Source organism: Dendrobates tinctorius, unplaced genomic scaffold (assembly GCF_039654945.1).
Source record: "Dendrobates tinctorius isolate UK_male_01 unplaced genomic scaffold, ASM3965494v1 ptg000102l, whole genome shotgun sequence".
Taxonomy (NCBI): domain Eukaryota; kingdom Metazoa; phylum Chordata; class Amphibia; order Anura; family Dendrobatidae; genus Dendrobates; species Dendrobates tinctorius.
This window is the reverse complement of record NW_027361770.1, coordinates 37,793,441-37,820,023: the sequence shown is the minus strand read 5'-3', so window position 1 is coordinate 37,820,023 and position 26,583 is coordinate 37,793,441. Positions and strand designations below refer to the sequence as shown.

The 26,583-nt window shown below is 40.9% G+C and overlaps 1 protein-coding gene across 1 annotated transcript in view; it reads right to left on the bottom strand.

The window, feature by feature from the left end:
* The window catches only part of LOC141099782 (dynein axonemal heavy chain 5-like), a 587,253-nt gene that overhangs the window by 294,856 nt on the left and 265,814 nt on the right, over positions 1-26,583 (bottom strand). The window contains exons 40-46 of the mRNA XM_073587845.1: positions 25,723-25,869; positions 23,857-24,029; positions 20,416-20,594; positions 8,118-8,305; positions 4,537-4,731; positions 3,690-3,824; positions 1,557-1,746 (exon numbers count right to left, since the gene is read on the bottom strand). Coding sequence (XP_073443946.1) covers positions 1,557-1,746; positions 3,690-3,824; positions 4,537-4,731; positions 8,118-8,305; positions 20,416-20,594; positions 23,857-24,029; positions 25,723-25,869 — 1,207 coding nt within the window. The remainder of the gene's footprint in view (positions 1-1,556; positions 1,747-3,689; positions 3,825-4,536; positions 4,732-8,117; positions 8,306-20,415; positions 20,595-23,856; positions 24,030-25,722; positions 25,870-26,583) is intronic.

Genomic DNA, 26,583 nt, shown 5'->3' with positions numbered 1-26,583 from the left:
CTATGGTACTTTTACAGTGGGGCTAATTTATCAAAGTTTCGAAAAAACTGCAGCTTTATTTGATGGATCAGCCCCAGAATGTAACAAAGTTGAAGGGTTTTTCTTTAAAGTCTTATTTCTTCTATTATATGGATGTTCCTTCTTTCGATTACAAAGAAATTAAATTAAATTAAATATTGTTTTACTCTTGTAACCTAAAATCATAATCTGCCTGTAAGATACATTGAGACTATAATTGTGTCATACACTATAGAAGAACAAAACAACCATGCTAAAAATAACAGATTTAGGCTCTATATTGGAAACGAACATATCCATACAAGCTGTAATACATTCTACATTCTGCAAAGTTGGCCTAAACAATTCAATTGCAAAGTGCCACAATAACATCCATGCTAAACACTCAATTAGTCAAACGTCCCGGTCGTTTAAATATTATAAATCCCAAATACGGCTCAAAGGCAATATAGACACTTCCAAAAATACAATAAGCCTGCAAAGAATGCTGTGTAAAAATGGTCAAAACTAGATACCCTAGGTAGAATGCAGTGCAAACAAGTATTGAATAAAAATAATCAATTCATCACACAGATTCAATAATAAATAATACTGATAATAAGTAATGTTTCAACAGAAGTTCACCACGTGTTTGAAAAATACAACCAAGGGGTCTGTAAAAGTCATGAGACAGTCTTCAAGTGAATCACAGTTATTAGGTCATATAAAGTGCAATATAAGAACAAAGCAAAGTACAATGCAGGGATTAGTAACTACACAAAATCAGATATAGCCAGCTAATATAACAAATTAATTTAACAAAATAAGTATCATGAATAATGTGCAATGCAGAGATTTCAAATAGACAAATATATCAGATGTACTGACCCAACACCAAGTAATGAAGCATGGTAACAGGAATATTAAAACATATAGAAACCTGAGTGACAATAGCAAGGACCCCAACGCGCGTTTCGTTTCAGCTTCTTCCAGGAGGATTGTACTGTATTGTATTGTACTGTACAATCCCCCTGTAAGAAGCCACCCACTCATTATACTTGAAAGTACAGAGCAAATACAGTCATGGTAGAGTTGACACAAAAATGACTCAAAAGATGCTGGCGAACATGCTTCAGGGAAATGTCCACTGACATTTTCCTTAAGCATTTTCGCCTTGGAAAACTCTGGTTCTGCTGGCATCTTAAAGATGCCAACGTTCACACATGCCTTAATGGAAATCTGCACAAGCTATTAACCATCACTTTTTAATGAGCGCTGTAGGAATTAGGACCTGTGTTAGTCTTAAGGAACAGTGATGATTTGCGACAGCTTTTTAAGTCAAAATCAGGATTGCTTCCAACTCCGAGAACTCCAATACAACAGACAATAAGTTTTTGGGGTTTAACATCATAAAACTAACCAAATTATAATCAACTGAACATTTACAGAAAAGACATAAAACATGAAAGAATGTAATCCTGAATAATGTCTGTACCAATAGAAAGCAGATCCCTGTTTCAAATATTCCTCCCCAGCCACAAAGCAATTAGCATTCTTACCATGCCTCACGCGCTGTGTTTCATATAGCTGGATAAGTTTCAGAATCCAAGGAGGATGATGGATCAGCCCGGCTTCTTCTGTCTGCTTCAGAATGGCAGCTTCCAGCTCTGGGTAACCAGCTTTATCCAGAGTTATACCAGGGAACAAGTCATTAATCAGGCTCATAAACAAAGGCTCATCTTCATCCACCTAGAAGGTAATAATAATATTAGTATATTTAATATGTAGCCAAAGACAAAAAGGTGAAATATTGAGTAGTAAGACCGTTTATTACAACTAATCCAATCAGCACATCTATTTTTATATTCAGATGTACCGACTCCTGAGCATAGTTCATACGGTCATATAAATGTAACGATTAAAGAAGTAGTAAGAAGTCGTGTCGCCATGTCCTGCTTTATTGGGTATCAGACCACCCGCCACATTGAACATGCGGTTTGCTCAGCCAGCAGCATGTTACGGAGCTCAAGAAGCTAAACACACTGATGCATGGTTTAGTGGAAAAAAATGATGTACACTTTTTATGTTATTCATTGTAATCCCTGCTCATTGTAGGCTTAGGAGTCTAAGAGTTGTCCCAATCATTGACTAGTTAGGAGAATGTTGTCATTAAAGAGAATCATTAAAGGTAAGTTTTGGGTACCTCATCTGAGATCAACATAACAGAGATCCTAATTCCAGCGATGTGTCACTTACTGAACTGCTTGATGTGGTTTTGAGAAAATTACTGATATATCAGCAGGAGATTATCACTAGAAAACGCATAAACCTTTTTGCATGTCGTCCTCTATATTCATGAGCACTGTATAACCCCACTCTCACCATTGATTGGCAGATTTCTACCTATGCACAGTGTACACAGAAAGCTGTTAAATCAGTGATGTTGGTGGAGTTATACAGAGCTCAGCATTCAGAAAATTCCTAGATCTGCAGCAGATAAACTTGTGTTTTTACCAAAACTACATAAAGCAGCCCAGTAAGGCTGGTTTCACATTAGCGTTTTTTAGCGCTGTGCTTCATGCGCTATCATGCACATTGCTCCCCTATCTTTAACATGGCGGACACATGGTATAGCGCTTGTACGCGTTCATGTGCGTTTTCGTGCACTGTGTTTTTTCCAGGTGTGCACCCAGGCGCGCCAGACGCAACATGTTGCATTTTTCTGTGCGCCCAACTGCTGCCAAAAAACGCATGCACACGTGCACTGAATGCGCAAAAAAAACATTACAGTCTATGGGATCGCACCCGTGCGCTAGTACACGCACAAGCATGCGTTTAAAATCGCATGCATTTTTAGAGTTAACATGGCGACAAACTGGTTAAATCACAAGCACAAAATAAACAGCAAACGCAAGCAAAACGCTTAATGCGTTTTTTGCAAGCATTTGGAATGCGCATGAGGCGCAGCGCAAAAAAACACTAGTGTGAAAGTACCCTAAGTGATACACCGCTGGAATCAGGATCTCTGCCTTTTCATCATGCTGCTCTGAGATGGGGTAGCAAAACCCCTGTGACAGATTCCCTTTAAATGAGACCTCTCACTTCACTACTAAGCTGAGAATGAACAAGGATTTGAATCAATAAGTCACAAATTATACAGAATTTTACACTGACCTATATATACAGTATATCAATTTGTTCAGTGCTTCCTGATCTATAACAAGATATTGCCAAATTAAATAAAAGTTTTGTGGCAACAGAAGAGGAACCCCCCAAAAATGTAAGATTCTAATCAGAAAATGTGTGTGGCAAGAATAAAAAAAAAGGTACCCTTTCCCATAGGGCCATCTATAGGTGCAGGCATGATGAATATTTAGCCTAGCAAAAACTTAGAAAGTAATTACTATCGGGTTATTCAGGACAATGGTTTGAATAATAGAGAGGCAATGATTTATTGAGAAACTATACAGAAACATTTAAAAAACATTTGTTCCAATATCACTCATGTTTTAAACCATTGTCTTCACTAGTGTCAACATGTCAGAAAGGACAGGAAAAACAATGCAAAAATAGGAGATAATAATAGGAAATCCAATTTCTCGGAAACTCTGCCACCTGCTATGTCAACGCCATTTGAAATGGCTGGTTCATCATTTGCATAAGCACCTATAAGCCAACCCATGGTAACGTACCAGCTTTGACAGGTTCATGTCACGCAGTACTCTCATTACAACAGTCTTCTCCGGCTCATCGGGGTTGGATCTTTTCACTGCCCCCAGAGTTCGAAGAACAGAGAGAATATTCCGCAGTCCAAAGTCATAATGAACCTATTAGTATGAAAATATGTTCAGTATATACATGAACGAAAAAACAGAGGAAATGGGTGCATATATGTACCTCAATACTTTTACATGTGCATATCTTTATGCACAGAGATTTCTTTTTTCAGTGTTTTCTTAAATAGTTCATTATTTGCAGAATAAGACAATTATTATGATGGCAGTGTTTTAGCTTACGGTAATTTTTCAGCTTTATGAATATTAACGCTATGGGCCAGCTTCACTAAGACTGCAGCAGAGTATATAGAGACTTTATGATGGACATGCTGCAGTAAGATGCGCTTAATACCACAACTTTTCATGAAATTGTTGGCAGGGCTTTACCATATCCCGTCCTGCTCCTAATCAGCCCACTTTGGCACAGTTGGCTACTGGCTAATATTAGTGTGAAAATGCCAAAAGACACAAAAGTATTGCAAAATTTTGTTACGCAAAAAAATGTCAACATTAAATGTGTTTTACAGCAGAAAGTAGGCAAAAACAGCATCATGAAACAGGCCTATATTGTATTAAATAATTCTCCCATTAAACACCAGTGTGCCTTTAAGTACATGATACCGATATCTATGCTGTATGATCAATTAAGAGACGTGGATTGTTATTTAGGATAAGATGATTTGTAACTTTGTGGATAGTATTGGAGATCAAACTGGTCGCATAGCTCAAAGAACTCATCATGTCCCCATAATGACCAACCTACCTGCTTAGATAACTGTTCCTCACATAACTTGTACAAGGTGTAGAATTTACGGCTGAGGATTTGGTTGTCTCGGAAGCCAGCACTGGCAAGCTTTACCCTCATGATAATAGCACGGTCTGGTACCATCATGGCCACTGTGCGGAACTGAACTTTCAGATTTTCAGGGAGCTCTTGACGTCCCGCATAACCTGGGTTCTTAGGGAAGTAAAGGTGATACGTATAATAGAAAGTATTTATAGTGATTTCGAATAAGTATGTGTCCACGACTGGTGGTAAATTGTTTCCCTAAGGTATCGTATTAAAGACATAGTTATATAACGCAAGCAAAAGAATAAAAATAATACTGGTAAGTAGCAGTGTGCTATCATCCTTCTTCACAAAAAAAATAAAAGAAACATGGAAAATTCAGCTTGATGGTAATAATTGTATCTTCTCTCTACTGGCACTCACTGGCGCTGTTGGTTGCAAAACAGCTGGCACCAAGTAATGCCAGAGAACAATTCTGCCGGACTGTAGGCCCTTTCCCTGTAGCTTTCTGCTAACCTACAGAGTCAGGCCAACAGTAGCTTTTGGGCACCTGCAGCTGTGCAAGTTCCTCTACTTCATGCTGAAAGGTCATGAGGTTATCCTATGAGAATTCAAAGACCATTTAGCTAAGTATGGAGTTTACATTAGCATTCTCAAAGCTAGAACTGGAAACATACTGTTAGGTGTCGGGTTCCTGTCGCTGCACAGCAGGAATCCCGAGCCTTGCATCCAGCAGTCTCCCATTCCTCTTCGGCCGCAGAGGAATCTGCTCAGCGGACTCGTCGATCCCGGCGCTCTCCTCAAACCAGCTCTGTGGGTTTGGTTGCTGCTGCCACCTCTTGCCCAGCTATAGCAACGCATGCTGGTCAGCAGCGAGATACTCCAGGGACTAAGTCCTCCTTTCGGTCCACTGAGCATGCCCGTGGGACGATCTCTCATTGGAGATCAGATGACACACTCCGGTCCTTCTCCACCTCAGATTGGACCATCAGAAAGGTCAGGGAGGTCCCGGAAGGACGCGGCTATAAAAGGATAGGATGGCCGCTCGGCCATGCGCTAGTATAGACTGCATTATCAGACTATGAGGAGTGAGTGTCGTAGGCATGTATGAATGTCTCTGGTGAATGACTTATTTAGAAACCCCTACCCTTGGTACGCCTGTGTTGTGCAGCCTAACCCGTTAAGCGCCCAGGCTTAGGTGTAGGTAGGACAGAGTCTGAGACAGGTATCAGTGTCCACGGTGCACATGCTCGACACTCCATAGTCAGCGTCTATATTGGAGTCTGCATGTGCGACGCCGCTCACTCAGAAGGTCTAGAGGGACTCTGACCCCGTGTCCTTGGGGCAGAGTTCTGTGACCGCTTTCTGTGCGCTTCGTGGCCGGGCTCTGTGAGCTAAACAGGCACCGACATTTATGTTCTGCGGTAGCGTGGCTCTGCGAATTAACAGAGTTCGCTTCTGTTCACACTGGGTGACGTTAACCCACGTGTGACCTTTTGTACACCGCTTTATACTTCCTCCATTACTAAGCAGCAGTTTACCACCCCTGCATGGTGGACCCCGGGCTGCAAACGCACCTTACTATTATTTTATTATTTGGTGCGTTCCGCTAGCCCTAACATATACTTTCAGCTTTGCAACAGGTCATCATGCTCCAAGCACAATAATAAAGTTATATTATCTGGACCCAGCTGCATACCAGCTTATGTGATCCAAGTTGACCACCATCTCTGTGCGTAGGATACAATAAAATGTGATGGGGACCTTGTTAGGAACCAATATATCCTTCTACATTCTTTAGACTTCCCAATCATGATTCTTTATGGTATCTACTGCTTCCAATGGGCATATGTTCATACAGCAGTCTGCAATTAATAAAAATAAAAAAAAGCAGTGGTCTGTGTGTTAAGTTTTGAAGTTATCTCCTATTCATAGGCTAGCGATAACTACTTGATCACTGGGGTCCAACCACTAGAACCCCCATTAAAACTGAGAACACAAGCTCTGAAGAGCCACTCATTCTTAATAAGACCAAAATAGTTAGCTAAGCCCTGAGCTACGCCAGGCCCATAAGAATGAGTGGAGAAGCAGTACACCTGATCCCAGCGGTTGGCCCCACAGAAATCGAGCAGTAATTCCCTATCACATGAGAATTATCCTGTAATTAAAATAATTATTAGAGAATGCCCTTAAGGCCAGGGTCACACTTGCGAGAAACTCGCACGAGTCTCGCACCTCAATACCCGGCACTGCCGCCGGCACTCGGGACCGGTGTGTGCGGCTGCATGTATTTCTATGCAGCTGAACGCTCCGGTCCGAGTGCCGGCGGCAGTGCCGGGTATTGAGATGCGAGACTCGTGCGAGTTTCTCGCAAGTGTGACCCAGGCCTAAAAGGGGATATCCAACAAGATGGATTATAAATGTATGATTGCTGAAGAATCCAGGTTCTAAGACCTGAACCGATCACAAAAGTGGGAGGCCCAGATTCCCATTCGAATTGGTCAGTGCATGTACAAACACCACTCCAATCGACAGTGAAAACAGTCAGTACAACTCCATTCACACGGACGACTTTGGGAACCCAGTTTTTATGATCGGTGGTTAAACCCCCAGCTGTTGCGAGTTCATTTTCCCCTTCACCATTGAGGTCTGATGAACTCCCTCTTCTGGTGAAGGAAGGTAGTGAGGCTGATTACCAAGCACCTGAGCAGGATGACGATGACTTGGTGACGGGAATTGCTGACTGGATATAAGACAGCCGACGCCCTTCTGCCTTGCTGGTGATTTCTCTGAGGGATTCTAGGAGACCAGTCTGATTCCTGCTCCTCAAAAGCGAAGTTTTTTGCTTTGCTTTTTGCATTTGTGTTTTGGATTTGTTTTGCATTGTTTTTCTGGATTTCTGCCATTCCCTGCTGGGGTGAGCTGAATTCCTTTTTGCTCTGTCTTCAGAAAATACCTGAGTACTGATATAGTGTTTTTGAAGCCTAGCGTCTTCGGGGCTTTTCTTCCACTATCAGTCTGTTGGCTCATGTTTTGATAGGGTTTTTGTGCGGATTGAAGATAGCAGCTTTTCTATCCTGTCCTATTTAGTTAGCTTGGGCCCCATCATTTGCTCAGCCTATCTTTCTATCTGTGTTAGTGTTTTTTCATCTTGCTTCACCGTCATTATATGTTGGGGGCTGCCTATTGCTTTGGGGTCTGCTCTGGGGCAGTTTAGATTTCCCTTTCTGTCTTTAGGCTATTTAGTTCTCCGGCTGTGATCGAGGGGTCTAGGGCACCGTAGGAACCCCCCACGGCTACTGCTAGTTGTTGTTGATAGGTTCAGGGGTCTGCAATCCGATAGCTGCCAACTTCTCTGGTTTTCTGGACTTAGCTAGTATTTCTGTTTTTGCCTCCTACGGTGACTCATTCATAACAACCAGCTATGATATATAGTTTTCAACAATCATATGGACAGGGGATATGTGTCGTTTGTGGGACAACCGTTTTAATACATTTATTTTATTCATCATTACCCCAAAAATACATTTTAATTTAAGTGAAGATGAATTTACCATTGTTAAAAATATTCCAAATTCTCGATCCATGTCCACGACATCCCCATCTGTAAATATGAATTGGCTTTTCTTGTTCTTCTTACATTGTAAGACTATATAAATTTGTTGTGCAGCCACGGACAGTACAGGGAGCTCAATGCGATTAAACTCATCGAAACATCCCCAAGCTCCGGACTGAGCCAAGCCTGTGCCAAACATAAAAATGTGTTTACATCATAAGAAACTGATTCATTCTTAAATTGAAAAAAAAAAAACTTTTATAAAAGTTGCATTAATGCTAGTTAAATCCTTACTTTGTTTGTAGAAAATAGTTTTTACTTTTTAGAGAAATCCAATGTTGAAATTGTTTGATAATAAGATGCAAGTGCGCCAGTGTTGGGACAATGCACTTGCAGCTCTTCTGTCTCTCCCTATTTCTACTGCCTGCCTCCAGTATCTGTGACACGTCACTTTTATTTCAGTGACCTGCTTTCCCTAACAAGATCTCTCATTAGGGCCATCAGTGCCTGGGGCAGCGCATGCCCAGTAAACGACTAATGGTCCCATTTCACATAGCGACGCTCCAGCGATCCCGACAACAATACGACCTGGTAAGGATCGCTGGTGCATCGCTACATGGTCGCTAGTAAGCTGTCAAACAAGCAGATCTATTCAATGACACAGCAACAATAGGGCAATCCGTGTAACGACCTCGGCGGTCGTTGGTACCTTGTCACACAGCAGCTATTCTGACGATTCACGCCTGCGTCCCTGAGTTCTGCGTCACCGACGAGGTCGCTCATCGGCGTCAAACACAGTGATGCATGCTGGCCAGCGGGATGCCAACGATCAAAAATTGGCTTAGGACATTCGAGCATGATCAGTGATATCTAGCGGGGGGGCCGGTCGCCACTATGTGTCACAGGTTGCGGGATCGCTGGCGAGGTCGCTGTTGCGTCACAAAATCTGTAATGTTTCAGCGATCTCGCTAACGATCTCGTTATGTGAGATGGGGTCTTTACAGTGCTAGTGAGAGTTCTCTGTAGGGAAAGCAGGTCACTGAAATAAGATCCAATAATTATAATCTTATCTTATATAGAAGGTACAGAGGAGTTTTTCTGACACATTTCGGACTGATCCGGTTTTTAGTCGTTGATCTTCTACAATTAGAAGTTGGATCAACTCGAAATGCATCAGAAAACTTTTCTGTACCGTCTATAATTTAATGGACTTACAATAAATATTACTGGATTTTATACCAGTGTTTTTGACTTAAAACTATCATTGGACTTTATGGAGTATGTCTAGAGCCTCTCCAGCTTTGTCTTGCACAGACACTTATCGCAATGAAGAAAGGAATGTCCAGCTCCACGATGCAGTGAAAATATAAATCCTTTTATTCACTTAGTCCATTCCAAGGTGCGGTTACAAGGCCAGCATATAAAAACAAATCTTGCGTTTAACTCGTTTCTGGTGACTTCGCACCCTTAGGGTACCGTTACACTTAGCGATGCACCAGCGATCCCGACAATGATATGGATCGCTGGTGCATCGCTAAGTGGTCGCTAGTGAGCTGCCACACAGGCAGATCTCACCAGCGACATCACTGGGGTCGGGGGTCGCTACTTACCTGTCAGAAGCGGCGATCCTGACGTCCTCCCGCCCGCGTCCACGCGTCGCTCGTCGGCGCCACAGGAAGCCTAGCAGGAAGCGCCCGACGAGAAATGATCCAGGACCTTCTCGCGCGACCAGCGATAACCAGCGGGGGAGCCGGTCGGAGGTAAGTATCACATGTAGCGATATCGCTAGCAATATCGCTGCTACGTCACAAAATTGGTGACTTTACAGCGATATTGCTAGCGATATCGCAGTGTGTAACGGGGGCTTTAATCATGACACAGACACTTATCTACAGGCTGGATCAACACATGCAGATTGAGCAAAGGTGAGCTGTATCCAACACTGAAATAAGAGTGACCTGTCAGAGACAGGAGGGAGGCGGTGGGTGGGAAATAGGGAGAGAGGCAGCAGAGTGTATTGTCCTACGTTTGATTTCTCAAAAATGTCAAAAGGTTTTCATACAAGCAAGGTAAGTATGCCATCCGCATTAAAGCACCTTTACATACACGCCATTAGTTTGGGGTATAAAATCCTGATGACAGATACCCTTAAAGATATCATATGTACTATTCTAAACTTCAGTACAGCAGACAAGACAATTACCCTTGAACCAATTACCTGTGCAATCAGACTGGTTGCTAGGTAGTGTGACCTTAGCAAGCAAACTGAGCAGAGTTTACACTGTTCTGACTACCGAATAAAGTCTGAAATATAGCACAGAAACATTGTGACACTAATTAAAGCTTATAAAGTATATACCATGGAAATATGCTATATATTTTAAAATGTTTAAATAAAGAATTCCTAAGATAAAAAGGAAAAGCCAGAGACATTTTATAAAATTCAAATGGGACAGCAGAATTGTACAGGGTAGGCCATTTATATGGATAAACCTAAATAAAATGGGAATGGTTGGTGATATCAAACTTCCTGTTTGTGGCACATTAGTATATGGCAGGGAGGAAACTTTTCAAGATAGATGGTAACCATGAAGTCGGAGATATTGGATCCAACTTTATTTTTTCCAATGGGGAGAGGGTCATGTGACACATCAAACTTATTGAGAATTTCACAAGAAAAACAATGGTGTGCTTGGATTTAGTATAACTTTATTCTTTCATGGAGTAATAATTTCAGAGAGAATGATATATAATGTCGGACTGGGATGCTCAGGGCCCACCAGTAACATCAACTCCAGGGCTGCACTTTTCAGCTACAGTTGTGCTCAAAAGTTTACATACCCCAGCAGAATGTTTGCTTTCTTGGCCTTTTTTCAGAGAATATGAATGATGTACTGTACTTGTGTGTCCCTTGTCTTACACATGTTTATTGTACTTGTCTATATTTCCCCTTTTCACATGTAAAGCACCAGGGAATAAATGGCGCTATATAAATATAAATGCATAATAATAATAATAATAATACCAAAACTTTTTCTCCACTCATTCTTAGTGGTTGGGTGAACACCATTCCTACTGTAAAGCACGGAGATGGATCGCTGATGTTTAGGGGATGCCTGAGCTACAAAGGCACAGGAAACTTGGTCAAAGTTGAAGGAAAGATTAATGCAGCATGTTATCAGCAAATACTAAAGGCTAATTTTCAATCATCAGCCTGGAAGCTGCGCATGGGACGTACTTGGACGTTCCAACATGACAATGATCCAAAACACAAGACCAATTCGACCTGTCATTGGCTACAGCAGTACAAAGTGAAGGCTCTGGAGTGGCCATCTCAGTCTCCCGACCTCAATATCATTGAGCCACTCTGGGGAGATCTCAAGCGCCCAGTTCATGCTAGATAGAACAGGAATTTACAGGAAATGGATGCTTTTTGCCAAGAAGAGTGGGCAGCTTTACCTTCTGAGAAAATAAAGAACCTCATCCACAACTACCACAAAAGACTTCAAGCTGTCATTGATGTTAGAGGGGGTAATACATGGAATTAACCCTCCGTCAGGAACAATATTCGCACTAACTCAAAATGGAACAATGTGCCTGTCAAGCGCAGGCTAGAAAAATGCCTAGAATATCTAATTTTCTCAATTTCAGTGATCTAAAAGTGATCAGAGACCTTCATAGGGATGTAATAAAAGACTACACATTATCAGGTGCAAAACAAACCCATTTACTCAACATAAAAGTAATAACTTTGATATACACAAATTTCAAAACTCCTGAGAAGTACACTTTCATTTGTAAGAAAATATGCCTTATTTATATGAAATATCCACAAACCTTTCTCTATCCATTCATAAAACAAGCTAAATAAACAATAGTAATGACAAAAACATTACATACCAACCTTATAAAGTGTGATGTGTTCGGGACCAATGAGCCTGAGAAGCCAGCACAGCTATATCTTCCTTCCTGAAGCTCTGCAGACCAACTGTGGTATCAGGTTTCACACAGCAGCTAGAGCCAGGAGACTATCTAGAGGGAGGGGGTTTCCTGAAAATCTGGTGAGAAGGGAGAAATGAAAGTAGAAGAGCTGCGCCTGTCAGATCCATTGTTCCTGACGGAGGGTTAAGAAATGGGGTATGTGAACTTTTGATCAGGGTCATTTAACACAGTTATTAAGGTTGAAGTAAGACTTTAAGTCCATCTAGTTCAACCCATATCCTATCCTAATTTGCCCTAACATGTTGATCCAGAGGAAGGAAAAAAAAACACCATGTGGCAAACAGTAAGCTTCACATTGGGGAAAAAAATTCCTTCCCGACTCCACATACGGCAATCAGACTCGCTCCCTGGATCAGCGCAATATTAAGGAAACTAGTGTATATAACCTGTAATAATATATTTTTCAAGAAAGGCATCCAGACCCTTCTTAAATTTTATTAGGGAATCACTCATTACAACATCATATGGCAGAGAGTTCCATAGTCTCACTGCTCTTACAGTAAAGAATCCTCCAGACGTAGAGGATGCCCTCTTGTCCCCGTCACAGGTCTAAGAGTAAAAAGATCATTAGAAAGGTCTCTGTATTGTCCCCGCATATATTTATACATTGTAATAAGATCGCCCATATGCCTTCGATTTTCCAAACTAAATAACCCCAAGTGTAATAACCTATCTTGGTATTGCAGACCCCCTAATTCCCTAATAACCTTGGTCGCTCTTCTCTGCATCCACTCCAGTTCAGCTATGTCTTTCTTATACACCGGAGACCAGAACTGTACACAGTATTCTAAGTGTGGTCGCACTAGTGACTTATATAGAGGTAAAATTATGTTCTCCTCATGAGCATCTATGCCTCTTTTAATGCATCCCATTATTTTATTTGCCTTTGCAGCAGCTGCCTGACACTGGCCACTAAATGTGAGTTTTTCGTCCACCCATACACCCAGGTCTTTTTCAGTGACAGTTTTGCCCAGTGTTTTACAATTAAGCACATAATTATACATCTTGTTCGTTCTACCGAAGTGCATGACCTTACATTTGTCCCCATTAAAGCTCATCTGCCATTTATCAGCCCAAGCTTCTAGTTTACATAAATCCTCCTGTAATATAAAATTGTCCTCCTCTGTATTGATTACCCTGCAGAGTTTAGTGTCATCTGCAAATATTGAAATTCTACTCTCTATGCCCCCTACAAGGTCATTAATAAATATGTTAAAAAGAAGTGGGCCAAATACTGACCCCTGTGGTACCCCACTGCTAACTGTGACCCAGTCCGAGTGTGCTCCATTAATAACCACCCTTTGTTTACTATCCCTGAGCCAGCTCTTAACCCACCTACACATATTTTCCACTATCCCCATTGTTCTCATTTTATGTATCAACGTTTTGTGTGGCACTGTATCAAAAGCTTTTGAAAAGTCCATGTACACCACATCCACTGCATTCCCTTGGTCCAGTCCCGAACTTACCTCTTCATAAAAGCTTATCAGATTAGTCTGACAGGAACGTTCCCTTGTAAACCCATGTTGATATTGGGTCATGAGGTTATTCTTCACCAGAAACTCCAGTATAGTATCTCTTAGAAAACCCTCCAGGATTTTACACACAGTTGAGGTTAAACTTACTGGTCTATAATTTCCAAGTTCAGTTTTTGTCCCCTTTTTGAATATTGGCACCACATTTGCCATACGCCATTCCTGTGGTACAGACCCTGTTATTATGGAATCTTTAAAGATTAAAAATAATGTTCTATCTATGACTGTGCTTAATTCCTGCAGTACTCGGGGATGTATCCCAATCGGGCCCGGGGATTTGTCAATTTTAGTGATTTTTAGATGCCGCCATACTTCCTGCTGGGTTAAGCAGGCGACATTTAATGGAGAATTTTTATCCCTGATCATGTTATCCGTCATGGGATTTTCTTGTGTAAATACTGTTGAAAAAAAGTCATTTAGCATATTGGATTTTTCCTCATCCTCATCCACCATTTCACCCAGACTATTTTTAAGGGGGCCAACACTATCATTTTTTAGCTTCTTGCTATTTATGTAGTTAAAGAATATTTTGGGATTATTTTTACTTTCTCTGGCAATTAGTCTCTCTGTCTCAATCTTTGCTGTCTTGATTTGCATTTTACAGAATTTATTTAGCTTTCTGTATTTATTTAAGGCCTCATCACTACCTACTTGCGTTAATTCTCTAAATGTTTTCTTTTTGTCCCTTATTGCGCCCCTTAGAGCTCTATTTAGCCGTAGTGGTTTCTTCCTATTTCTCGCATGTTTATTCCCATATGGTATATATTGTGCACAGGTCCTATTCAGGATGCTAATAAACGTCTCCCATTTTCTTTGTGTATTTTTATGTCTCAGGATATCGTCCCAGTTAATTGCACCAAGATCATCTCTCATCCGTTGGAAATTTGCCTTCCTGAAGTTTAGTGTCCTTGTAACCCCTCTACTACACATCTTATTAAAGGATACATGAAAACGTATTAATTTGTGATCACTATTACCCAAGTGAGCCTCAACCCTTACATTTGATATGCGGTCTGGCCTGTTGGTTAATATTAGGTCTAGCAGTGCCCCCCCCTCTTGTTGGGTCCTGAACCAGTTGTGAAAGGTAATTGTCTCTCATAGTTGTCAAAAACCTATTACCTTTGCTGGAACTGCAGGTTTCGGTTCCCCAATGTATTTCAGGGTAGTTGAAGTCCCCCATAATAATGACTTCTCCTTAAGTTGCAGCTTCATCTATTTGCTTTATGAGGATATTCTCTGTTGCTTCCATTATTTTTGGAGACTTATAACAAACCCCTATCAGTAATTTATTATTTTTCCCCCCTCCTCTTATCTCTACCCACAGGGACTCTACATTTTCATTAGATTCATATATATTATCACGAAGGATGGGTTTTAAGGATGATTTTACATATAAACACACGCCTCCCCCTCGCTTATTTGTTCGGTCATTTCTGAACAGACTATAGCCCTGTAAATTAACCGCCCAGTCATGGCTCTCGTCCAGCCATGTCTCAGATATCCCCACCATGTCATAATCATGATCCAACAACATTAACGCCAATTCCTCCATTTTGTTGGCGAGGCTTCTGGCATTAGTATACATGCACTTTATGTATCTCTCTGTACCTCTATTCTTTCTTAAATTATTAACTGTTCTAACCCCACCCCCCATGCCACCCCCACCTTCATTATTTGTGCCCAGGTCCCTATCTGCACTGTCTTCCCCTCCTATAAAAGGAATACACTCCCCCCGACCCTAGTTTAAACACTCCTCCAACCTTCTAGCCATTTTCTCCCCCAGCAGAGCTGCACCCTCCCCATTGAGGTGCAGCCCGTCCCTAGCGTAGAACCTGTAGCCAACTGAGAAGTCGGCCCAGTTCTGCAGGAACCCAAACCCCTCCTTCCTACACCAATTCCTGAGCCACTTATTAACCTCCCTAATCTCCCGTTGCCTCTCTGGCGTGGCACGTAGTACAGGAAGTATTTCCGAAAATACCACCTTAGAGGTCCTTGCTTTAAGCTTACAGCCTAATTCCCTGAAATCATCTTTAAGGACCTTCCACCTACCTCTAACTTTGTCATTTGTGCCAATGTGCACCATGACCGCTGGATCCTCACCAGCCCCTCCCAGTAATCTGTCAACCCGATCAGCGATGTGTCGGACTCAAGCGCCAGGTAGGCAGCACACCGTTCAATGATCCCTGTCTTTGTGACAGATTGCCCTATCTGTTCCCCTAATAATTGAGTCTCCCACTACCAGAACCTGTCTGGCCTGCCCTGCTCTCCTATTTCCCCCCTTACTGGAGCAGAAACTCCTCTGGCTTTCAGTGCTACTCCTGCACTAACACTCCCCTCATCTGCCAACTTAGCAAACTTATTGTACGTATATGGGGTACAAAGATAGTAGGGCCATTCTTCATCAATGGCCCATTCTTCATCAATGGGCTGCTTTCTTCTCGACCATGCAGCCCATTTTTCTTCAAGTGCCTCATTATTGTGCATCTTGAAACAGCCACACCACTACTTTTCAGAGAGTCCAGTATTTCAACTGATGTTATTTGTGGATTTTTCATCCAAAGCAATTTCCCAGGCATTTCTCACAGGTCACAGGTGAGGATGTAACCTTTAGTAGCCATTCAAACCAATTTGTGTAAACTTCTGTACATATTATCAGGCCAAAATCACTGGGGTATGTAAACTTTTGATCAGGGTCATTTGGATGTTTTGGGTTGTTATTATGATTTAAAAAGAGAAAACACAGTAGTTTGACAATAAAAGGCTTCACCAACCACTAACAATAAGTGGAGAAAAAGTTTTGGTGTTATCATTCATATTCTCTGGAAAAAAAGCCAAGAAAGCAAAAACTTTGCTGGGGTATGTAAACTTTTGAGCACAACTGTACATGCCAATATTACTTTATTCTCATTCACAAATTTACATAGGAATTAACTGGGTGGATTAATAAATGAGATGCTGCCTTTGTCTGTACATAGTGATTAAAGTGTATTGTGGCAAGCACTGCTCATGTAAGAGGGTGGTGGCCCACTCTTGCACAGGGGCCCACCGGAGAATTCTCCTGTTCTCCTGTGGGCCAGTCCAAGCTTGGTGATATATGCAACATTCATACAGTCAATATTACATTGTGGCTCACTGTAAAATCAGGGATTTTTATAATGAGAACTGGTAATTTGACGAGGAGATATACGTGTTTAAATTTATTCAAGTTTTTTCTTTATTTAACTGCATATATGTCTAGACGAAGCAATTTCTGAGTAGTGTCAAGTCCATTAATTCTGTGTGCTGTGTGACAAATCTTATCGTCATCACATTTAACAACCAATATTTTGTCTGTATAGGAGAGTGCATAATGCGAGGTGTTCTTTGCACAGACTTCTCTTGGGGATGCATTTTCATGATAACATGACCTTGGACATTCTCCGCTTTCTCTCATAAGGTGGAGATGCATTTCCATTCAGTTCTTCACTTAAGCTTTTAAATACTTTTTATCCAGACACATTCTACTTTTCTTACATTAAGATTCAGATAGCAATGAATTAACAAACGATCGCAGACACGAGTTAACCCTTGTGATTCTATCTTAGAAGGTTACAGGCGAGTTAGTGCTGGAAGTTGAAAATACAAGAACCGACACCTGAATTAGATAGTACAATTATTTATCTGTGCTACTGGCTAATCACATCCAATATACTGTATCTGCACGGAACATTGAGCATGCATTTGAATATTATACTCCGTATTTAAATGGGGCACTGGCCACTGAATTATTTAGCAATATTACAGTCACTTAAACTGCGAGCTGCTCCCACTGTAGTGCACACTTAAAATGCAGACTGGAAAAGTCTATGTATACTCTGCGGAGGCTCCCAAGCAATTGCATGATTAACAATCTAAGCAGAAATCCTACCTCAATCAATGTTTGCCAGTGACCAGGCACAAGATGTCACCAACAATGCTCCAATTTGTCTTGTTTAAAACACTTAATTTCAAATATTCAATTTGGAACATCAGCCTTAAGAAATGGGATCATTTGTTCAGGAACTTCATTGGTTGATTAGACAAAAAAATCAGTTAAATAGTGTCTCATTCTATCTCTGGAGGACTTGTCCTTTGTTACATTACACAGACAATGCATTCAGTTAAATAGGTCCTGTGTAATGCTACATTTCACCTGAAGTGGTGCTGCAGGAATATTGAACACTTCCTGCTAAGTTTTAGATCACAGTTTATTGGTGAGGATAGCAGCAGGGACACATTGCGTGCAGCTTATTGGTAATCCCTTTTAGCCCACACCAATTTACTTGAGCAGAAACATTCTTTAAAGAAACAAGACATTATACAGAGTACTCCAAATGCTGCTGGCTAATGTATGTCACAGTTCTTATGCTACTGTGGATTTCACCTTTAAGTAGTAGGTTTTGAGGGTGTCTGCATTGCCTACCCCAGTAGAAGTCAATGAGAAAACTGTCATGTGCTATGTTATTACTTCTATTTTATTCTATACTTTGAAAAGGTAAATGATGATATTGCAAAGTCCTGCACTATAATTCTTTTTCTAGATTATTCCATTAGAAAATTTTGACCTTAAAGGCAATCAGTCAGTAGGATTCACCCTCCAAAGCAGTCAATATGGCATGCAGGTCATAGAAAGCTGAATAAAGTGATACCTTGATATCTACTGTTGTGTGTTGGCTCTGTGTGTTGGTACTGTAAAAGCTCTAATCGCAATGCAGTGCTGTGTGTGATTAAGAGAGCAGACTGTCAGTCATTACATGTCTCACACTGGTAATGGCTCCTTTCATTTAAAATAAGCTCTGGAAGCAGATTCTCAGAGAGATCTATGTCCGGCCCTTAGGTCTTGACAGCTCATTTACATATAAGCAAATGTGGATTATCTCTGGAATAAGATATCAGATGTCACATATCAACATGTCACTTTATTCAATCGTATAAAACCTGCTTCTCCATATTGACAGCTTAGGCCTGCTTCACATTTCCCTTGTTGGCGGTCTGCTGTCATCCGCCCAAAACGAAAAGTAACGGATCCGCCTGCATTAGGTGACTACGGATGTCAGCGGACGCTATTTTGGTCGGATCCGCTGAAGATGCAAAGCGCTGGAAATTTAAAGCGAACGCAGGAGAGAGAGAGAGAGAGTTTTTTCTGCCTGGCAAGGAAATCCTTCCGCTCAGTGTAAAAAGGCGGATCCGTGCAGAGGAAAAACCTTGCATTGTCCGTCCACTCAAGTCAGCGTAGGCCAAAATTTGGGCGGATCCGTCAAAAAACAGATCCAACGGATGACCATATGTCAAAATCCCCCGTTAATGCTAGCCAATGGGAAACAAAATGGATCCGAAAAAAAAAAAATGGCGAATCCGTTTTTGTTTTTTTTGAAAAAAGGCAGATTTTGACTGATGGAAACAAACGGAAATGTGAAACAGGCCTTAGGAGGGTTTATCCTACAAACAGATTTCCTAGTACAGACCACCCGAGGGCTTCGCTGTGGGTTGCAGTAAACTAGGCAGTGTCCTGCTCCTGCTGCTAAGATGAAGTATTCAGTGCAGGAGCAAAAGTCGTTAGGTCATTAGGTCTTATAGTGCGCTCTAAAGTTGTGGCTTGTAGGAACACTGGTGGGAAGTAATGGCAAGTCTGCCACTGCATGTATGACCTTCTGTATCCGTACAGTGCATTAACCATAGCCGTGCTATTATGTAGTCTTCTAGCCTGGTGGTTTTATTCATTATATACTAGATACAGCATTCACAACCAATATAAAATCCATTCATTTTAACATTTTTCTGCACATTTATTTTTATTGGCGTGTACTTGTCTCCTCTGCCTGGATCAATTTCCGCTACTGGAGAAAAAAGTTGGAGAACTGGGGCAGTATTGCGATCAACTCTTAAGATTTGCTGAGCTTGGGATGCTCTGGATATGGCTTTGTCCGGCTCGCTTGATACTTGACCTATTCTAACAATACTTAAATGTGTAAAGCAAGAGGCTAACAAAGTTTTATTACCATGATGAGAAGATCCACAGGACAATGCTGAGAAGCTAGAAAGTGCAGAGTCCTCTTTGTAATAAATCTGATCTAATCTATTATACCAAGCTTGACCTTTTTGTATCCACAGAGTTTGTCTTGCTAACTTTTGCTGTAGTGTCTTTTTATTATCTACAGCAGTAACTTAAATAGCGACATCAAAAAATAAAAGTTCTCATGTGAAGTCTCACATAATACATGTCTCTAACTACCTCTAATTCCTTTCACATTTTATATGAGAAAACAAACTCTATAATTATCTGTCATTTAGCAATGTAAATGTATTATAATTAAATGCAACATTAATTTTTATATTTGGCAAAAATATCTTTTTCATTTACATAATTAAATCAGCTTAACCTATATGACTAGCAATTGACTATTCCGACCTGTTTTGTAGTGCCATCTACTGGTGACAACATGGTTTCAGTTACATCTAAACTCAATGTGAAATAATTCAACTGAAAAATTGTCCACAGTGTAACCTAACAGGAGTATTGGTATGCAGATCCCATGGACATCCGATCCATTTAAAATGGGGTAACTGTGAAATAATTTCTCCAATAAGTGTAACAGCAGAATGGTTCCATTCTACTCCAGCATCTCTCTAGGTCATTAGTAAACACGCCATGGAGACCCATACTGACAGAGTCCAGGATGGATCATCTGCAATCCAATCTGTAACTATGTGAACACATTTGTGCTGTAAATGTAAATATACCTTTGTAGATGCGGCCCAGACCTCTGTAGTCCATTTGGTCAGAACAGTTGAAAACCACCACATACTTCCCAAGGCACTTGCCCATGTCTTTGGTAGTTTCAGTCTTTCCAGTGCCAGCAGGTCCTGCCGGTGCACCACCCATGCTCATCCCCAAAGCCTGAGAGAGAGTGATGTAGCATCTGTAGGATTGAGGAATGGTGAAGATATAAAGGCAGAAAGATTCTACTGAAAACAAGACTTTAATGAGGACCTGTCACCAGGTGTCAGTTTTGCTGTTTTTATTCTCGCTGCTCCCAAGTATTCCGATTTTAAAATAAATCAACAAAAACTTCACCTTGCAATTCCAAAGATATAGGCTTTTTTATTTAATGTTACTTTCATGGACTTTACTAAGGGGGCATTGCTCACAGAGTATCAGAGTGCTGTGAGCAACTCCCCATTGTTAAAGACCATAAATATTAGTACTAACTAAAAAGGCCAAAATCTGTGGAACCGTATGGAAAATTAAAAACAAAAAAAAAAAAAGGAATACTCAGAGGAGCAGCGGGAATAAAATAAGAATGGAAACTGACCACTTTTCACTTGGTGACTGATACAAATCATACAATCAGCAAATGACAAAACTTGATTTTTCAAATTTCACTTTATTATAATTATTATTTATTATTACAGTGCTATTTGCCATATTCCATGGAGCTTTAGATGTTAAATTTTTCTTGGAGAAAGTGTTTTTTGGGAAAAAAGAATCTCTACTTCCTCTTTTATGAGTAATGTATTCATAACAGTAATCAATCTATTAACATAAAAATGAGTACAATGGCAGATTACAATTTTCTTGGCTAGAGGCTCTAATAAGTCTCTCTTTGATCCACTTTCTGTAGCCTGTGATATGTCTCAAAGAGGACCTGTCACAAGATCAAAAGTGGCAAGATTTTGCACTTTTATTGCAGTTGTTACCTTAATTATGCAGTTCCTTGTTTTGTTTTAAATTTTCTATAGCAGACCTGGGCAAAGTGTGGCCCGTAGGCCATATCCGGACCTCTGGCTGTTCCAGTTCAGCCCACGGACTGAGACAACTGACGACTGAAAACAGTGGCCCACAAGCAGCACCATGCCCTCCATCGCCTGTGTACCTATATAACCGCAATCTGTATCCTCAGGATGCAGATAGCTGTGATTACATTGGTGAAGGACGGTGCCGCTGGCTCCTTCTGCCAGCAATCAGCGACTGAGAGAGCACGTGGGATGACAATTACTACATTGCATCTGCTGTGCAGAGAGTCTATACACTGGATACCAGAACAGAGCACTGGGGAATGGGATTGAGGCGAGTATACAGTATGTTGTTTGTTTTATATATGTGTATGACATATGTGATGGATCATACTGTATATTGGTGGACTATGAGAGAGCTCACACTAGATATAGGGAAGCTATGTGATGGCTTACACTGTATATAGAGGGGCTATGTGGGGGGCTCATAATGTATATTGGAGAGCCTGTGTGGGGGCTCATACTGTATATAGAAGGCTATATGATCACTCAAATTGCAGATGAGGGCTATGTGGGGGCTCATCATGTATATAGGGGCTGTGTGGGGCTCATACTGTATATAGGGGTTGTGTGGACTGTGTATGGGCTCAAACAGTATATAGGAGGGATGTTAGCATACATAGCTCTGCTCAATATTAAGTGATACAATTATGATAAATATAAAAGCATTATAATTAATATGTTAATATTAATATTGAGCAGAATTAATTTCAGCCTATTGGTTCGGCCCTCCACAACAGTTATGGTCTCTCACTTGGCTCTTCTGGAAAATTAACTGCCCACCCCTGTGCTATATGGTTCCAGCGATATGGGACTTTATATTTAGTGCTCATTTTTATGGTCTCAACCAAGGGGCTGTTTGCAGTACAGCCTATGGACATCCCCAGAGAATCATGTGAGTCATGCCTCTTTGGTAAAGACCATAAAAATGAGCACTAAATAGAATATAATGGTGGTCTAAAATTAAAATAAAATAAATGCATATGTAATAAACTGGAGGTGCTGAGAATGTCGCCACGGATCCCAGACAGACCAAGAGTTAAAGGTTTATTTACAGGGGACTTTTCTCTCCACACAGGGAGGAGCAGGGGGGGTTAAATGTGACTGAGTAAACAGTCAATCTGCAAAATGGTACTAAAGAAAGCTATATAACAGTTATGCAGTGTTGAAACAGTTAAACTAGGATAATTATAACTTATCAGTCCAGGGAAGCTTGCTTGAAGGGTCTCTTTCTCCTACATTGGCACCGACAACAGCGGCGCTTGCAGTCTCTACAGTCTCTCCTCTGAATGAAGTTAGGGCCTCCAGGGGTTAAGGCTAGGAGCAGGGAGACGATTAGAACCTGAATCTCCCCTGCTCTGAGTCTCTGTATGATACCCCGTCTGTCTCTCCTCAGGAACGATTCTGCGCACACTGGGAAGTCTCTTTACCACACTCAGGAGTCCCGGCTTGTCACTGAGGTCACTGGGACTGTGCACTTGGGTCACTGTCTCTGCACTGTCAGGGGGAAAGTCTCCTCTGGTCACGGAGGCTACCGAGTCCACGCACTCACATACAGAGCTCTCAATGCATAGTCCTTCAGTCCCAGTTCTCTCTCTCTCGGAGCACGGTACTGCAGTCTGCTCTCTGTCTGGCGTGCTCTGCTCCGTCTCTGGCGCCCTCTGCTTTTGCGCCCTTTCCCTGCACAGATTTCCGTCCAGCACCCCTCCTCTCTTGTCACAGCCCCCCACGATCACATGGTTCAGTCGATCTGGGCCAGATTGTCTTCCCCCCGGCAACCCTGCTGTCTGGCTAGGTGGTATCGGATACGGAGCAGGAGAGGTAACCCATTTTAGGCTCTTCTTCCTCTTCACCCCCTTACACATACTTAAAGGAACAACCAGAATTAAATAAGAAAATAACTGGCTGACTTGGTGACAGGTGCTCTTTAAGTAAAATCCAAAGCCCCCTTTCACACAAAAATATACTAGTATTAGAAATGTAACTTTGCTATAAGTTGCTTTGCTTTAAGTTAACTCTCTCTTTTAGGCCTTTTTGCTCAAATTAATGTCTTATGATATTTTGTGCATGAACTCTTGAAAGTCTATGCATTTAATTACTAGTAATCTCATTTTCAGATTTTATCTCCCTTATTTGGGGATTTCAGATGAATTTCAAGCAATGAAGCGGTCACAGTTATTCATTATATAACTCAGTATCAATCGCTCCTTGGGAACAGAATGTACAACATTACAGGGCATTATTTCAGTCATTTAGTTCAGATTTAGAGATGGGTACATACCAGATACCAAAGACATGCTTAAAATAAACATTGTGTGGCAAGTAACCGATTCTCCATATAAAATTTCCTCTGACATGTCTTCGCAGCTCAAGCCAAGTATATTTTACCTGTCAGTCAGAGGTGTAATGACCAGCCTGTCCGTGCAGCCCAAGTACTCATTGCAATAGCTGAATTCAACATCTGTAATCTGGATGATACATTTATCTATGTCCTCAATGAAATAAAACCTAGATTGTTTTTGCCACTCAAAATCTGAAGCAGATCTAATATTCATTCGGACCTATAAAAGAGAAGGATTAGCATGTTAGATTAAATCAAGTCCTGTCCATCAGTCACTTCTATTGCAGTAAATCAGTCATCAAGTGACTGAATGGACAAGACATCATCATTTCCATTTCCCAGGGGAGACCTCTTGAGCATCGTAGGTTCAGAGAGGTAAGTAATCCTCATTTCTTTATTTTAGAAATATCTCTTTGCTCTATCTAGTTTTCAAAAAGTAATGAAAAACCTATTTCACCCATCCTAGTCACTTATTCATTTAATTCAATCAGATCAGAGTCATTCCTACTATGAAACAGACTGAGAGTTGGTCTATATTGAATTATTTCTGCAATTTGTCATGATATTGATATACTGATCTGGAGACAAATTGCTATGTCATGACTGATCGCAAGATATAGTCTTAAAGGTGCTCTGGAAAAAATTGTCACAATCCTCTGTGGTGAAGTACTTCTGGACTACCCATAGCCATTAAAAATCTAAGTGGTCCACAGTCTACTCAGTAATGATGTTTTAAAATCTCACTGCAAAGTACAGCAGTTAAACGTGCTTTCACATTGCGCTCTGGCACCAGTTCGGTGTCTCCATCAGGGATTACATCCGAACTCCCAGCAAAAAGTGATTTGAAGTTATGCACAGATGGGACCGTAGACTATAATGGTGCTGGCAGAGTGAACGTGCGCTCTGCCGAGCACCATTTAAGTGTGTGTACATCTACTGGAGGCAGACACCCAGACGTATTAGACTGCGTCTGAGTGTCCACCTCCAGTAGGCATACACCATCGAAAATGATGCACGTCAGACACCTGGTTCGCTCTGTTGGCACCATTATTGTCGATGGCCCCATCAACACTTTGACGTATTGTGACTGATGGCAAAATAACTGATGTGTGAAAGAGGCCTAACTTTCCTACCACTAAATACACAGCACTGAACAAGCATGGTGTACAAAGTAATATGGAGCGCTAACAGAGCTTTCACCTCTGGGCCCAACATTCATGTGATTGCCGGGTGTAGGGAGGGAGCAGAAGTTGCTGGGTCCTAAGAGACCCAGTCAGTTCTGATATGCATCCAGGAAGCTTAATTTTCATTGTAACTAGTACTAAGATATCAGCCCCAGTTAAAGGGAAAATCAGATTATTTAAAAAAAAAAAAAAAAAGTATTTAAAGTTTGGAATGCCCCCCAAAGGTTTTTAATGCACAATATGTGAAATATATGAAAAACAAATAAATACAATAAAAAAGTCAATCCAAATCGCTGTTACTAGTCCCGCCCCATAAAAACCACATCTGATATATGAAAATAATTGTTAAAGAAGAGGAACCTTGCTTTTAAATGTATTTTAGTGGTCTTTTATGGTCGCAAATTGTTTTAAAAATCAGTCACATGTTTCAAATATTTTCCAACGCACATCACTCGATAGTGACAAAAAAAAATTAAAATTAGAGTATGAAAATGTACGAAAAAAAAAAAAATGAAAATATTCCTGGTTGGAACAGAGGTAAATGGACCAGTCTTGTACTGGTTAATTATTAGAAGGACCAGAGCTGTGGGATGGGGGCAGGTGTGACATCATAGCAGCTAGTTAGATGGAGCATGCAGAAAGGAAACAGAAAAATTGTAAAAAAATGTGACACTGTGTACAGAAACTAAAAGTAAGGTTTAATTCCATTGATTGTACAATTCAGCTTACCAAGTCATCAAAGATATCCTTCTGGTGAACATGGATGGTGATCAGAGTCTCATATTTAGTTCTCTCCATCTTGGTCAAGTCCTTTGTGGTCATATCAATCAAATCATTCAGGAGATCAAGAAATTTCTGATTTGTTGTCTGCATCACCTTAATCAAAGAGACAATATGATGGGCATAAATAACTATTCTCTGAAGCTCCACAAAGTCTCTGGACCCTACTGCTTAGCATCACCTGTTCTTTCTCCAGTGGATCCTGCATGGTCACTCACTGTAATGGTCACCATAACATTAGACATATTCCATGCAGACTTCCTTTATTCAGCAGAATTTCTTAAACCCATTGATATTTCCAAAACCAAAATTCTTGTGTTTGCTTCCTCTACTAAGCTACCTAAACCTGATATTTCCATTTATGTGTGGTACTGCCATAACTTCCAAGCTTCAAATCCACTTTCTTGGGTTTATATGTCATTGTGATTTTTGCTTCATACCCTACATCCACTCACTCATTGCTCTTTAACCTTTGAAAATGCAAAAACTCTTACTGTCAGACTAAGGTCACACAAGCGTATAATCTGTCAACCGAGAGAAACATGTTAGTTATGCACATGAGACATTGATAAAACTCTGATCAGAGTTTGATCAGTGTGTGAGCATAGTGTGATCTAATTCTCCCAGAAGCAGAGAAGATGGAGGAACAAATTCTCCATCTTCTCCTTTCTGTAAGTCTGTGGAAATTGAACTGCACTCAGATTTTATCTGAGTGTAGTCCAATGGATTCCACGGACTCATTGACTTGCATGGTTCGAGTGCGATCTGAATATCAGATGAAACTCGAGCATGTAGCAATTTCTTCCTTGG